The sequence below is a fragment of the Somniosus microcephalus genome, chromosome 11 (assembly GCF_052327205.1).
Source record: "Somniosus microcephalus isolate GS21.2 chromosome 11, FLI_Smic_1.0, whole genome shotgun sequence".
In the NCBI taxonomy this organism is placed as follows: domain Eukaryota; kingdom Metazoa; phylum Chordata; class Chondrichthyes; order Squaliformes; family Somniosidae; genus Somniosus; species Somniosus microcephalus.
Genome location: NC_140997.1, coordinates 40,987,341 through 40,999,408, shown reverse-complemented (window position 1 = coordinate 40,999,408; position 12,068 = coordinate 40,987,341). Strand labels below are relative to the sequence as shown.

Sequence of the window (12,068 nt, the reverse complement as noted above, 5' to 3'; positions counted from 1 at the left end):
GCGGGGAGACCCGTGGCCTTCTTTTCACGAACCCTCCAAGGCCCGGAGACCAGACACTCCGCTGTTGAGAAGGAGGCCCAGGCGATTGTGGAGGCTGTGCGTCATTGGAGGCACTACCTGGCCGGAAAACGATTTACCCTGCTCACTGACCAGCGTTCAGTTGCTTTTATGTTTAACAACAAGCAGAGGGGCAAAATCAAAAATGACAAGATCTTGAGGTGGAGAATCGAACTTTCCACCTACAACTACGAGATCTTGTACCGGCCCGGGAAGCTAAATGAACCCCCGGATGCGCTATCGCGTGGCACCTGCGCCAGCGCGCAGATCGATAGACTACGGGTCCTCCACAATGACCTCTGCCACCCGGGGGTCACCAGGTTCTTCCACCTCATCAAGGCCCGCAACCTGCCTTACTCTATTGAGGAGGTCAGGACCATGACCAGGAACTGCCAAGTCTGCGCTGAGTGCAAACCACACTTTTATAGACCAGACAGGGCCCACCTGATAAAAGCCACTCGCCCCTTCGAGCGCCTGAGCGTTGATTTTAAAGGGCCTCTCCCCTCCTCCGACCGCAATGTCTACTTCCTCAATATTATTGATGAGTACTCCCGTTTCCCGTTCGCCTTCCCCTGCCCGGACATGACCAGTGCCACGGTCATTAAATGTCTGAACAACCTCTTCACCCTGTTCGGCTTCCCCAGCTATATCCATAGCGACCGGGGCTCATCGTTTATGAGCGACGAACTCCGTCAGTACCTGCTAACTAGGGGTATTGCCACAAGCAGGACCACCAGTTACAACCCCCGGGGGAACGGACAGGTGGAAAGAGAAAATGCGACAGTTTGGAAGGCCGTCCTGCTAGCCTTAAAGTCTAGGGGCCTTCCAACCTCCCGCTGGCAGGATGTGCTCCCCGATGCGCTCCACTCTATTCGGTCACTGCTCTGCACTGCCACTAACGCCACCCCTCATGAGAAAATGTTTGTCTTCCCAAGGAAGTCCACATCAGGGACATCGCTACCGCCATGGCTGACGTCCCCAGGGCCGGTCCTACTGAGAAGACACGTGAGGACCCATAAAACGGACCCCCTGGTCGAGAGGGTCGACCTCCTCCACGCCAACCCCCAGTATGCTTACATCGCATACCCGGACGGGCGGGAGGACACAGTCTCCATAAGAGACCTTGCACCCTCGGGGACCACAGTAACCCACTACCCACTACCACCCCCCCCCACGATCCGATATCCAGCCCCAGCAGACGGCAGGCCTGGGCCCCGCGACCCGCTCGACATCTACGAGGACGACACGCCTGTGCCACAGCCTACGCTGGACTCGACGCCGGAAGCTTCACTACCCCTGCCGTCGCCACGCCGATCGCAGCGGCAGACAAGACCTCCGGAGAGACTCCAATACACTAACTTTTAATACACTTCACCCCGCCGGACTCAATTTTAAACAAGGGGTGAATGTGGTAAACCACTGTTTGTATTCCTGTTTGTATTCCACTGTGTACATGCCTGGACATGCCTCGGCTGACTCCTCCCACAGGTCCTAGTATAAAGGTGACTGCTCCCCAGCCCTTGGTATCCTGGACCGGTCGACCACTCGAGGCAGACCTCCATTCTGTTGTTAATAAAAGCCTTTAGTTACTCTTCTAACTCTCAGTCTTTTATGAGTAATTGATAGCGCATCACTAGTTTTGTTTCTATTTTGCACCAATTTTAAACTTGTGTAGTGTCAATCTGGAGACTCCTCCAGGAAAGCTAACTCCAGTATCGGGTCAAGCCCTGATTCCAGATTTCGGCTGTATTTACACTATAACCTTAATGTTGGTATGAAGCTAAACGGCTTTGTACCAATGCCACAGTTGTCATGTGAATAGACTCTGTTTCACCAGGTAAATGAATTACAGGAAACTCTGTATTATCCGGCACCGGCATGGTGCCGGTTTATCAAAAAGTCCGGATTACAGAGAGGTATAGTTAAAAGGTACGAGAGCTCCGTACACAGCACCAAATCCAGGCTTCCCTGTTGCTTAGCAACAGGTGCAAGAACCCGGCCACAGACCAAGCGTCCCTAGTGCAGGAACCCCGATTACACAGCCACAGATCGAGGAACGGCCACTAATATGAAGTAAAACTTACCTGAACCTACTCCTGAATTTTGCCGGTTAACAGAGATTTCCGGTTATTTAGGTGCCGGTAAATCGAGAGTTTCCTGTAGTAATGGTTCTTGTGTATAACTATGGGTCTATAAAGGTGGAGTTGTAGCCTCCATAGTTAGACATCAGTGGGTTTATAAGTGATTGATTGTTTCTCATCAGACTGTTGTTTAAAAATGCAAATTAAGCACTATTAATACTAAGGTAGTCAAGTTATTTTTTTTCCCCTAATTTTCTCTGTCCTGTCTAGAATGTGTTGATTCTTGCTTGAGTACTGCTCCATAACTATTGGCAGCATTTCAGTGCCTCATCCAAGTGGCCATTCTTCACGTGTGAGCCTATGCAGCAAGTGTGGATCCTGGAGGGTAATGCATCTAACCCTGCCAGTCGTCACCCAACATCCACATGCATGCCTTTTTCAGCAGGTTATTCGTCAGCAATCAGAAATGATTCCTCCCGCCAGATTTCCCACTCCCCCACAGGTGCAAAGGTAGTGTCCCAACTGCATTACAAGCTGAGATCAGCTAGCTCTTCACAGACCAGAGATCAGACTTCTGATCTTTTGAAATGCATTGCTTAATAATATAACGTGCAAGACCTTTATCCTTGACTGTGCCATTAGGAGAGCCCAGTTAAGTTTCACCACAGAAAATGTCTTTCCTTATACTAAATATTAGTTCACATGATAAAAATAAATTTAGGAACATAATTTTATATTTGTGCTTTTGAAAAAATTATTTCCACATCTGTCCAAATACATCGCCCTCAATCTTATTCCTCAAGGGAATAGAGCAATAAAAAAAATCCTATTGGAGCTGGTTGAATGTCAGATAAAAATCTTGAAAATTAGTAAAACAAAGTGGAAATTCATAGTAACGCTGCATATTTAATTATTTTCTGCGAATAAAGCACCAGCAGTGCAGACCAACAGCCATTCACAGCGTATGTATGTGTGTAATTTTTTCATACTATTAAATCCATAATACATGGTTTTCCATCAGGGTTGTTCCGTGAAGCCCCTTGTCCTCTTTAAAATTGTTAATTAATTTTTTACTTGCAAAATATGTTGATAGCATTTAAACCTTTAATTATCTTTTACCTGGTTTGATTATTCCCAGAATCTGTCATAGCTATGAATAATTAAAAAGCAACTAGTGATTATGACCATTTCCAAGTGATTATTCACATGTATTACTAAAGGTCACCCATGCAACAGTTAGTTCCCTAGTCACGCAGCCAGACAGGATAATGAATCTGCCTGTTGTTCCAGTTGGGACTTGGGGTTTTACAAATTATTCCCATGCTTGACTGCTTTATGAGGATATTTTAACTTGAAAGAACATCTGAAGAAATGTTTACTTTAAAGTTGAGCTGTGACAATGATTGTCTTCTTGGAGCTGTAAGTTAGAAATACACAATCAAACTTGATTATCTAGAGGAAGTAAATGATAAATCAAGGTTTCTGTAGGTGAACTTGTGGACGGAGCAATTTAAAACTTTTCCCCTTGCACCAATCAGTTGTGTGATATCCATATTAATTTCCAGAAATACTGGTTATTGCATTACAATAGTTTGTGCAGTGCTAATTCAGCAAGCAAAATAGATTATGCAGCTCATCCACCTTTTTCCATGATGGGATGAATTGTGAAAATTTAAATAGCATACCAGGCAACTGAGATCTTGCTTTTAATCGAATACCATGCATATGATAAAAAGGATATATACCTCACCTTTGCCATCAAGGTTTTGAAACATGGGGGTTTAAATAGGCAACATCTGTTAATAATGATCATTAAAAATAGATTACATTCATTAGAAATAATTTTGAAATTTATACTACAGTAAAAAATACTCTCATTGTTGTATTCTTGCTATCTTGCATTTGAGGGCAGCAGAGAACCAGTAAAGCGTGCACATAATGTTGTTAGAAGATTAAAAGTGAAGATTAAAAGTGAAGTTTAGCTATCCAGTTGTGCAATTTGACAATCTCCAGTACTGTTATTATAAAATGCATCACTTAATATAGATGTATGTTGAGATGATTGTTGTAGTATTGCTGCAGTGTGGCAACGTGGCGTTCCAACAATAGATTGTGTTGAGGTAGGATGCAAGTGCACATCAGTAGCCAGTTATAGAATCTCAACAGCTGTGTGAGACATGTGGAATGGGAGACTATCTGCAGGAAAAAGTTTATTCTTGTAATGGCAGTTACTATTTTATTATTTGTGCTTTTCTTTCTTGCATACTTTTAGGGTCTGGAGGAAGGGATATCCCAGATCACCTCTAAAAATAGGGATTGCAATCCGTGCTTTGTGTGGAACTTCCCTATGGAGATCACATTCAAGAGCACCAACCCATTTGGCTGTAAGTTTGTCTCTTAATCCAGCAAAACTTTTTTTTATTTTTAAACAAAAAACTCATAACTTTTAAATCTTTAAATTTACAACCATGAAAATGTTATTTCTGTTTCTCGAAATGTGGAAGTATCTTCAACCGGTGACGCATTTATTGTACATGTTAATTGTCATTTGAAGCCTGTGTACCTGTGGTTGTCTTTCTTTTCTAAAGGGCCACAGATAGTAATAAGTGTGTATGGCGCTGATCTGTTTGGCAATGATGTGGTCCGTGGCTATGGAGGTGTTCACGTTCCTATAACTCCTGGAAGGTATGTTCTCCCCCAGTATATGGTTAATATTAGAAAACTTTGAAAGCTTTGTAGACCCAATAAAGAAATATCTTGAAGTTAATTTCAAAACTGTAATGAGGTCTGGAGTGAAGTGGTTCTGTCAGAACCCGACTTAGCATCCGTGAGCAGGTGTCGCTTGATGGCACTATTGATGACTCTTTCCCTCACTGGCTTATAGCTTAAATTTATCCTGTTTTTAGTGAATAGGATGTACCTGGCCAATACTTGCCAGTGTCATAGCTATGCTAGAGAGCAGTTAGCTCTGGCGCACAGGTCTTCAGCACCGTAGGTAGATGTTAGCAAGGCCCAAAGCCTTTGCTATGTCCAATCCATTCAACTGTTTTTTTTTACTTGAACTGTTATGTTAATAAGGTGTTCTTTTATTGGAGAGATTCTCTGTACATTACATTGACTTGTAATTTTTTTTTAAAGATTGCGAGAAAAAATTTGCAAATAAGCCAATCGGTTGCAAGGAATGTGCCTGTAATTAATTGTGACAATGTGAATATAAGTAGTAGTATTGCAGTATGGTTTACTGCTCACTACCAGAACTAGGCATTGAACCTCCTTTAATCTCATTCAAAGTACCTTTTACAATTTGTAATTTAGTTAATATTCATAGAATGATAGATACATTCTTGTAAGTGCCACATCTTTACAGTACAAGAATGCGTTTTTGTAATTTGTTTTTATGAAATATTTATAGGTGCATCAGCAATTTACTTCAGAAACTTGCTTTTGTTGTAGGCATAAGAGAACTATTCCAATGTTTGTCCCAGAGTCTTCATCTAGACTGCAAAAAATTACAAGGTAATTACACTTTTGGATAGTCAGGTTATTTCGAATAAAACATTAAACCAATGTTGGGTATTCAGCAAACATGCAGAACTATAAAATGTTAAAATATAAGAACATAAGAAATAGGAGCAAGAGTAGGCCCTTCGAGCCTGCTCCGCCATTCAGTAAGAACATGGTTGATCTTCTACCTCAACTCCACCTTCTCACACTATCCCCATATCTCTTGATTCCCTTAGTGTCCAAAAACCTATTGATCTCTGTCTTGAATATACTCAACGACTGAGCATCCACAGTCCTCTGGGGTAGAGAATTCCAAAGTGTCACAGCCCTCGTGAGTGAAAAAATTTATCCTCATCTCAGTCCTAAATGGCCGACCACTTATTCTGAGACTGTGACCCCTAATTCTAGACTCCCCACCCAGTGTCTACCCTGTCACACCCTTAAGAATTTTTAAATGTTGCATTGAGATCAGCTCTCATTCTTCTAGCCTAGTCTACTTAATCTCCCCTCATCCCAGGAATCGGTCTAGTAAACCTATGTTGCACTCCCTCTAACGCAAGTACAGGTAGACTACCCTTTATCCGGACTTCCGAAAACCGAAACCCTCTAAAAACCGAAGGTTTTTTCATTCAGCGTAAGTCGTGCGTACGAACGAAAAAACCTTCGGTTTTTAGAGGGTTCCGGAAGTTCGGATAAAGGGTAAGTCGTGCGCACGACCCCCCGCCGACCCCCCCCCCCCCGCGGACCCCGACAACCGGCAATCCCGCCAGCCCCGACAACCGCCGACCCCCCCGCGGACCCCGCCGGCCCCGACAACCGCCGACCCCCCCGCGGACCCGACAACCGCCGATCCCCCCCGACGGCCCCGACCCTGACTGACTTACGCTGAGCGTCAGTGTAAGTCGTGCGCACGACCCCCCGCCGACCCACCTTCCGAAATCCGAAATTCTCCTTTATCCGAAACTCGGCTGGTCCCGAGGTTTTCGGATAAAGGATAGTCTACCTGTATATCCTTCCTTAGGCAGAGAGACCAAAACTGTGGTCTCACCAAGGCCCTTTTTAATTGTAGTAAGACTTCTTTACTCTTATACCCTAATCCCTTTGTAATAAAAGCTAACATACCATTTGCTTTCCTAATTGCTTGCTGCACCTGCATGTTAACTTTCTGTGATTCGTGTACAAGGACACACAGGTTCCTCCGACTACCAGTCTCTCCATTTAAAAAATATTCTGTTTTTTTTCTATTTTTCCTACCAAAGTGGATAACTTCACAATTTTCCGGCACGGGCTCAACGGCCTTCTTCTGTGCTGTAACCATTCTATGATTCTATATTCCATCTGCCACATCCTTGCCCAATCACTTAACCTGTCTAAATCCCTTTTCAACCTCCTTGTGTCCTCCTCACGGCTTACTTTCCCACCTAATGTTGTATCGTCAGCAAGCTTGGGTACATTACACTCAGTCCGCTCATCTAAGTAATTGATATAGATTGTAAATAGCTATGGCCAAAGCCCTTGCGGTACCCTACTAGTCACAGCCTGACAACCCAAAAATGACCCGTTTATTCCTACTCTCTGTTTTCTGTCTGTTAACCAATCCATGCTAATATTCCCAATCCCATGAGCCCTAATTTTGTATAATAACCTCTTGTGTGGCACCTTATTGAATGCTTTTTGAAAATCCAAATACACTGGTTTCCCCCTTATCCACCCTGCTAAACTCAAAAATCAGATTTGTCAAACACAATTTCCCTTTCATAAATTAGTGTTGACTCTGCCCAATCATACGATTTTCTAAATGCCTTATCACGTCCCTAATAATAGATTCTAGCATTTTCCCTACTACTGATGTCAGGCTAAATGGCCTATAATTCCCTGTTTTCTCTCTCCTTCCTTTCTTGAATAGTTGGGTAACGTTTGCTACCTTCCAATCCACAGGAACTGTTCTAGAATCTAGGAAATTCTGGAAGATCAAAACCTCTGTAGCCACCTCTTTGAAAACCTTAGGATGTAGGCCATCTGGTTCAGGGGGTTTGTTGGCTTTTAGTCCCATTAATTTCTCCAGTACTATTTGTTTACTAATACTAATTACTTTAAGTTCCTCATTTTCACTAAACTCTTGGTTCCCCACTATTTCCAGAATGTTTTCTGTGTCTTCGACCATGAAGACAGATACAAAGTATTTGTTTAATGTCTGCCATTTCGTTATTTTCCATTATAACTTCCCGTTTCTGCCCGCATGCAAATTTAAAGGGACTGCCACGAAAAAAAATTTGAGGGAACATTGCATAAACATACATAAATTCAGATACTATCTTAAATACACAAACTGCCATGTAAAATCTTCCGTTATTAAACAAATGAAATGATTGATCGATCATTGCATCGATGTTGTACTGAAAGTCTGCGTGGCTCGAGTCTGCAGGGCCTCCGACTCGAGATGTTCTCTTTTTAGTGTGCTGAATACGGGAGCCCGAGGCTACACAAGGCCTGAACTACCATTGCGCGCCATTACCTGGAGTCCTTTTGCTCCGGAATCTACTCTTGTGTCTAAGACGTCAGAGAACTCCCCTGCCTTCGTACTCTGGGTACTGGGAGTGGAGCAAACCATTCTTTTTGCTATCTATTATCGTATTGTATATGTAATTAGTAATATTGGAAAATAATATTGTTTGAAAATGCATTCCTACAGTGATATATTTTAAATTCTCCTGCAGTAATAGAACTAGCATTATATGTGATAGTATCCAGAGTGGCAGAATTAATGTCCTAGTGATTCGGAGTGGGCCTCATTTGTAGGTTTATATTATATTTAAAACTTAAACTGACCATAAAAAGTAATTTTATTCATATTTGAAAGCAAGGTTTCTTTGTGCAACCTTTGTAACATAGAATCGTTTTACAATTACTGTGTCATTGGATTAATTTGTCAAGAGGATTGTATATACATACAGTAAATCCTTATCTGTTTTGGAGAGGAAAGACGCAGCGCCCTTCAGTAAAATTAAGAGTCGTTGAGATGAGCAGCCATGACTTGGTGGTGGAGGAGGAGCGTCTAGTGCGCCCGCGCAGCACCGCTCCCACCAGCCAGTGATGGGCAGCAGATTTGCCGAGTTTTTGAAAAGTGGTTCACGGAGCCAGAGTGGGAGAGATTGCAGGCAGCCATTAGGCCAGCTCCGAGACACAAAAGGGAAGCAGATTTGCAGCAGACATATAGCAGCAGTCCTGGTTCAGGGTCACAGGGTGGCCCACCACCCGACGCCCAACCACAGGACTCAGACGACTGTGCAGCTCAACTGAGCAAGCCAGATACGGCCCTGCTTTAATCTAATACTATCTTTAACTTCTTTTGTTATCCAAGGTTGGACCACCTTTCCCGTGGGCTTTTTATTCCTGATTACTTCTCAAAGTACTTTACCAATATCTTTTCTAACCTTACATTGCCATATCTATTTAATCAATTTACCAGCATCATCAAAACTGCAGGATTATTTAGTCTTGCTATCCTCTCGCAGCCTCATCACCCACCCGCCCCCACCTTGAACCATTTCCCAAATAACAAGAATCACCACATGGCCTGCAGTGGTTCAAGAAGGCAGCCCACCACCACCTTCTCAGGGTAACTAGGGATAGGCAATAAATGCCAGCCTTGCCAGCGACACCCACATTCTGAGAATGAATGAGAAAAAATCATAGCATAACAGGGATACCAGTCAGCTCTGTCAGCTGCACAAAGATGCACATAACATTTCCATTGACGTGTCCTATTTATATATTTTTTTAATGTTCCATCCAGTGGGCAAGCGCTCTTCCCAAATTCCCTGACTTCATAGCCGAGTCTTTAGTTAGCTTGATGCGCAATTTATGACAGTAGCTCAGTGCTTATTGTACTACACATGATCTCTCCGATATGTTTTTTTTCCCCCACTAAAGCAATGTTAAAATTGAGAACATGTAGGGGCAGATTTTCCCTCTGTGGTTTGCGGGAGACTGGCGGAGTGTGATGACCAGCCGCCCGATAGTTTCGGCAGAGGCCCGTTCCACTTTGAAGGCTGGGACTGAGCGCCCCCAGAGCAGCTCTATGGCTCTGGTGTTCCCCTGCAATATCAGGCCACCTGGCCAGCCTCTGGGCTCAGTAACAGGTATATGTCCAGTGACATGGATCCTGGCAGCGGCCCACGTGGGCTTTTGGAGCCTGGAAGGGGTATTCCTGCTCCACTCGGTTCCTCAAAAATGAATTACAACTTATCTCTGAGCTTCTCTTTGCTGGATAGCCAGCTGAAACTGGCCAGGGCATGCATTGCATCCAGTTAAGTCTTAAAATTTCAATCAGGCTCCTATGTCATAGAGTCATACAGCACAGAAAGAGGCCCTTCAGCCCATCGTGTCCATGCCGGCCATCAAACCCTGTCTATTCTAATCCCATTTCCAGCACTTGGTCTGTAGCCTTGTATGCTTTGGCATTTCACGTGCTCATCTAAATGCTTCTTGAATGTTGAGGTTTCCTGCCTCTATCACCCTTTCAGGCAGTGAGTTCCAGATTCCAACCACCCTCAAATCCCCTCTAAACCTCCTGCCCCTTACCTTGAAACTATGCTCCCTGGTTGTTGACCCCTCTACTAGGGGGAAACGTTCCTTTCTATCTACCCTATCTATGCCCCTCATAATTTTGTACACCTCAATCAGGTCCCCCCTCAGCCTTCTCTGCTCTAAGGAAAACAACCCCAGCCTGTCCAGTCTCTCTTCATAGCTGAAGCGCTCCAGCCCAGGTAACATCCTGGTGAATCTCCAATGCAATCACATCCTTCCTATAGTGTGGCGACCAGAATTGCACACAGTATTCCAGCTGTGGCCTAACTAGCATTTTGTACATCTCCATCATAACCTCCCTGCTCTTATATTCTATGCCTCGGCTAATGAAGGCAAGTATCCCATATGCCATTTTAACCACCTTATCTACCTGTCCTGCTGCCTTCATGGATCTATGTACATGCACACCAAGGTCCCTCTGATCCTCTGTCCTTCCTAGGGTCCTACCATTCATTGTGTATTCCCTTGCCTTGTTAGTCCTCCCAAAATGCATCACCTCTCACTTTTCAGGGTTAAATTCCATTTGCCACTGTTCTGCCCATCTAACCATCCCATCTATATCGTCCTGTAGCCTGAGGCTTCCCTCCTCGCTATTTACCACTCTACCAATTTTCATGTCATACCTCCTACATTTATATCTAAATCATTAATGTACACTACAAACAGCAAAGGACCCAGCACTGATCCCTGCGGTACACCACTGGACACAGGTTTCCAGTCACAAAAACAACTTTCGATCATCACCCTCTGCCTCCTGCCACTAAGCCAATTTTGGATCCCATGGGCTCTTAACTTCTTGACCAGTCTCCCATGTGGGACCTTGTCAAAAGCCTTACTGAAGTCCATGTAGACTACATCAACTGCACTACCCTCATCCACACACCTAGTCACCCCATCGAAAAATTCAATCAAATTGGTTGGACATGATCTCCCCCTGACAAAGCTATGCTGAATATCCTTGATTAATCCTTGCCTCTCCAAGTGGAGACTAATTCTGTCCCTCAGAATTTTTTCCAATAATTTCCCTACCACTGATGTTAGGCTCACTGGCCTGTAATTCCCTGGTTTATCCCTACTACCCTTCTTGAATAATGGTACTACGTTAGCTGTTCTCCAATCCTCTGGCCACAGGGGAGGTGCCAGAGAGGTTCTGAAAATTTGTGTCAGAGCCCCTGCAATCTCCTCCCTTGCCTCACACAGCAGCCTGGGATACATCTCGTCAGGGCCTGGGGATTTATCCACTTTTAAGCCCACTAAAACCACTAGTACCTCCTCCCTCTCAATACTAATTTGTTCAAGTAGATCACAATCCCCCCCCCGCCTGATTTCTATGCCTACATCGTCCTTCTCCATAGTGAACACAGATGCAAAATATTCATTTAAAACCTCTCCTACATCTTCCAGCTCTACACAAAGATTGCCACTTTGATCCCTAATGGGCCCTACTCTTTCCCTGGTTATCCTCTTGCCCTTAATATACTTATAAAACACCTTGGGATTTTCCTTTATTTTGCCCACCAGTGTTTTTTCATGCCCCCTCTTCGCTCTCCTAATTTATTTTTTAAGTAACCTCCTGCACTTTCTATACTTCCACTGTTTTTAGCCCTTTGTATCTGCCAAACGCCTCCCTTCTTTTCCTAATCAATTCTTGTATATCCCTTGACATCTAGGGTTCCCTGGGTTTGTTGGTCCCACCCTTGACGTTTACAGGAACATGTTGGCGTTGTATTCTCTCTATTTCCTTTCTGAAAGACTCCCACTGCTCTGATGTGGCTTTTCCTACAAGTAGCTGATCCCAGTCCACTTTGGCCAGATCCTGCCTGATCATATTAAAAT

The 12,068-nt window shown here is 44.0% G+C and overlaps 1 protein-coding gene across 4 annotated transcripts in view; it reads left to right on the top strand.

The window, feature by feature from the left end:
- b9d1 (B9 protein domain 1) overlaps nucleotides 1–12,068 on the top strand; it is a 46,768-nt gene that overhangs the window by 26,308 nt on the left and 8,392 nt on the right. For 3 of the 4 annotated variants that reach the window (XM_086000543.1, XM_086000542.1, XM_086000545.1), the window contains exons 3-5: nucleotides 4,411–4,522; nucleotides 4,727–4,823; nucleotides 5,592–5,654. In XM_086000543.1, the coding sequence (XP_085856669.1) occupies nucleotides 4,411–4,522; nucleotides 4,727–4,823; nucleotides 5,592–5,654 (272 nt within the window). The remainder of the gene's footprint in view (nucleotides 1–4,410; nucleotides 4,523–4,726; nucleotides 4,824–5,591; nucleotides 5,655–12,068) is intronic. The other variant, XM_086000544.1, reaches the window with a different exon arrangement.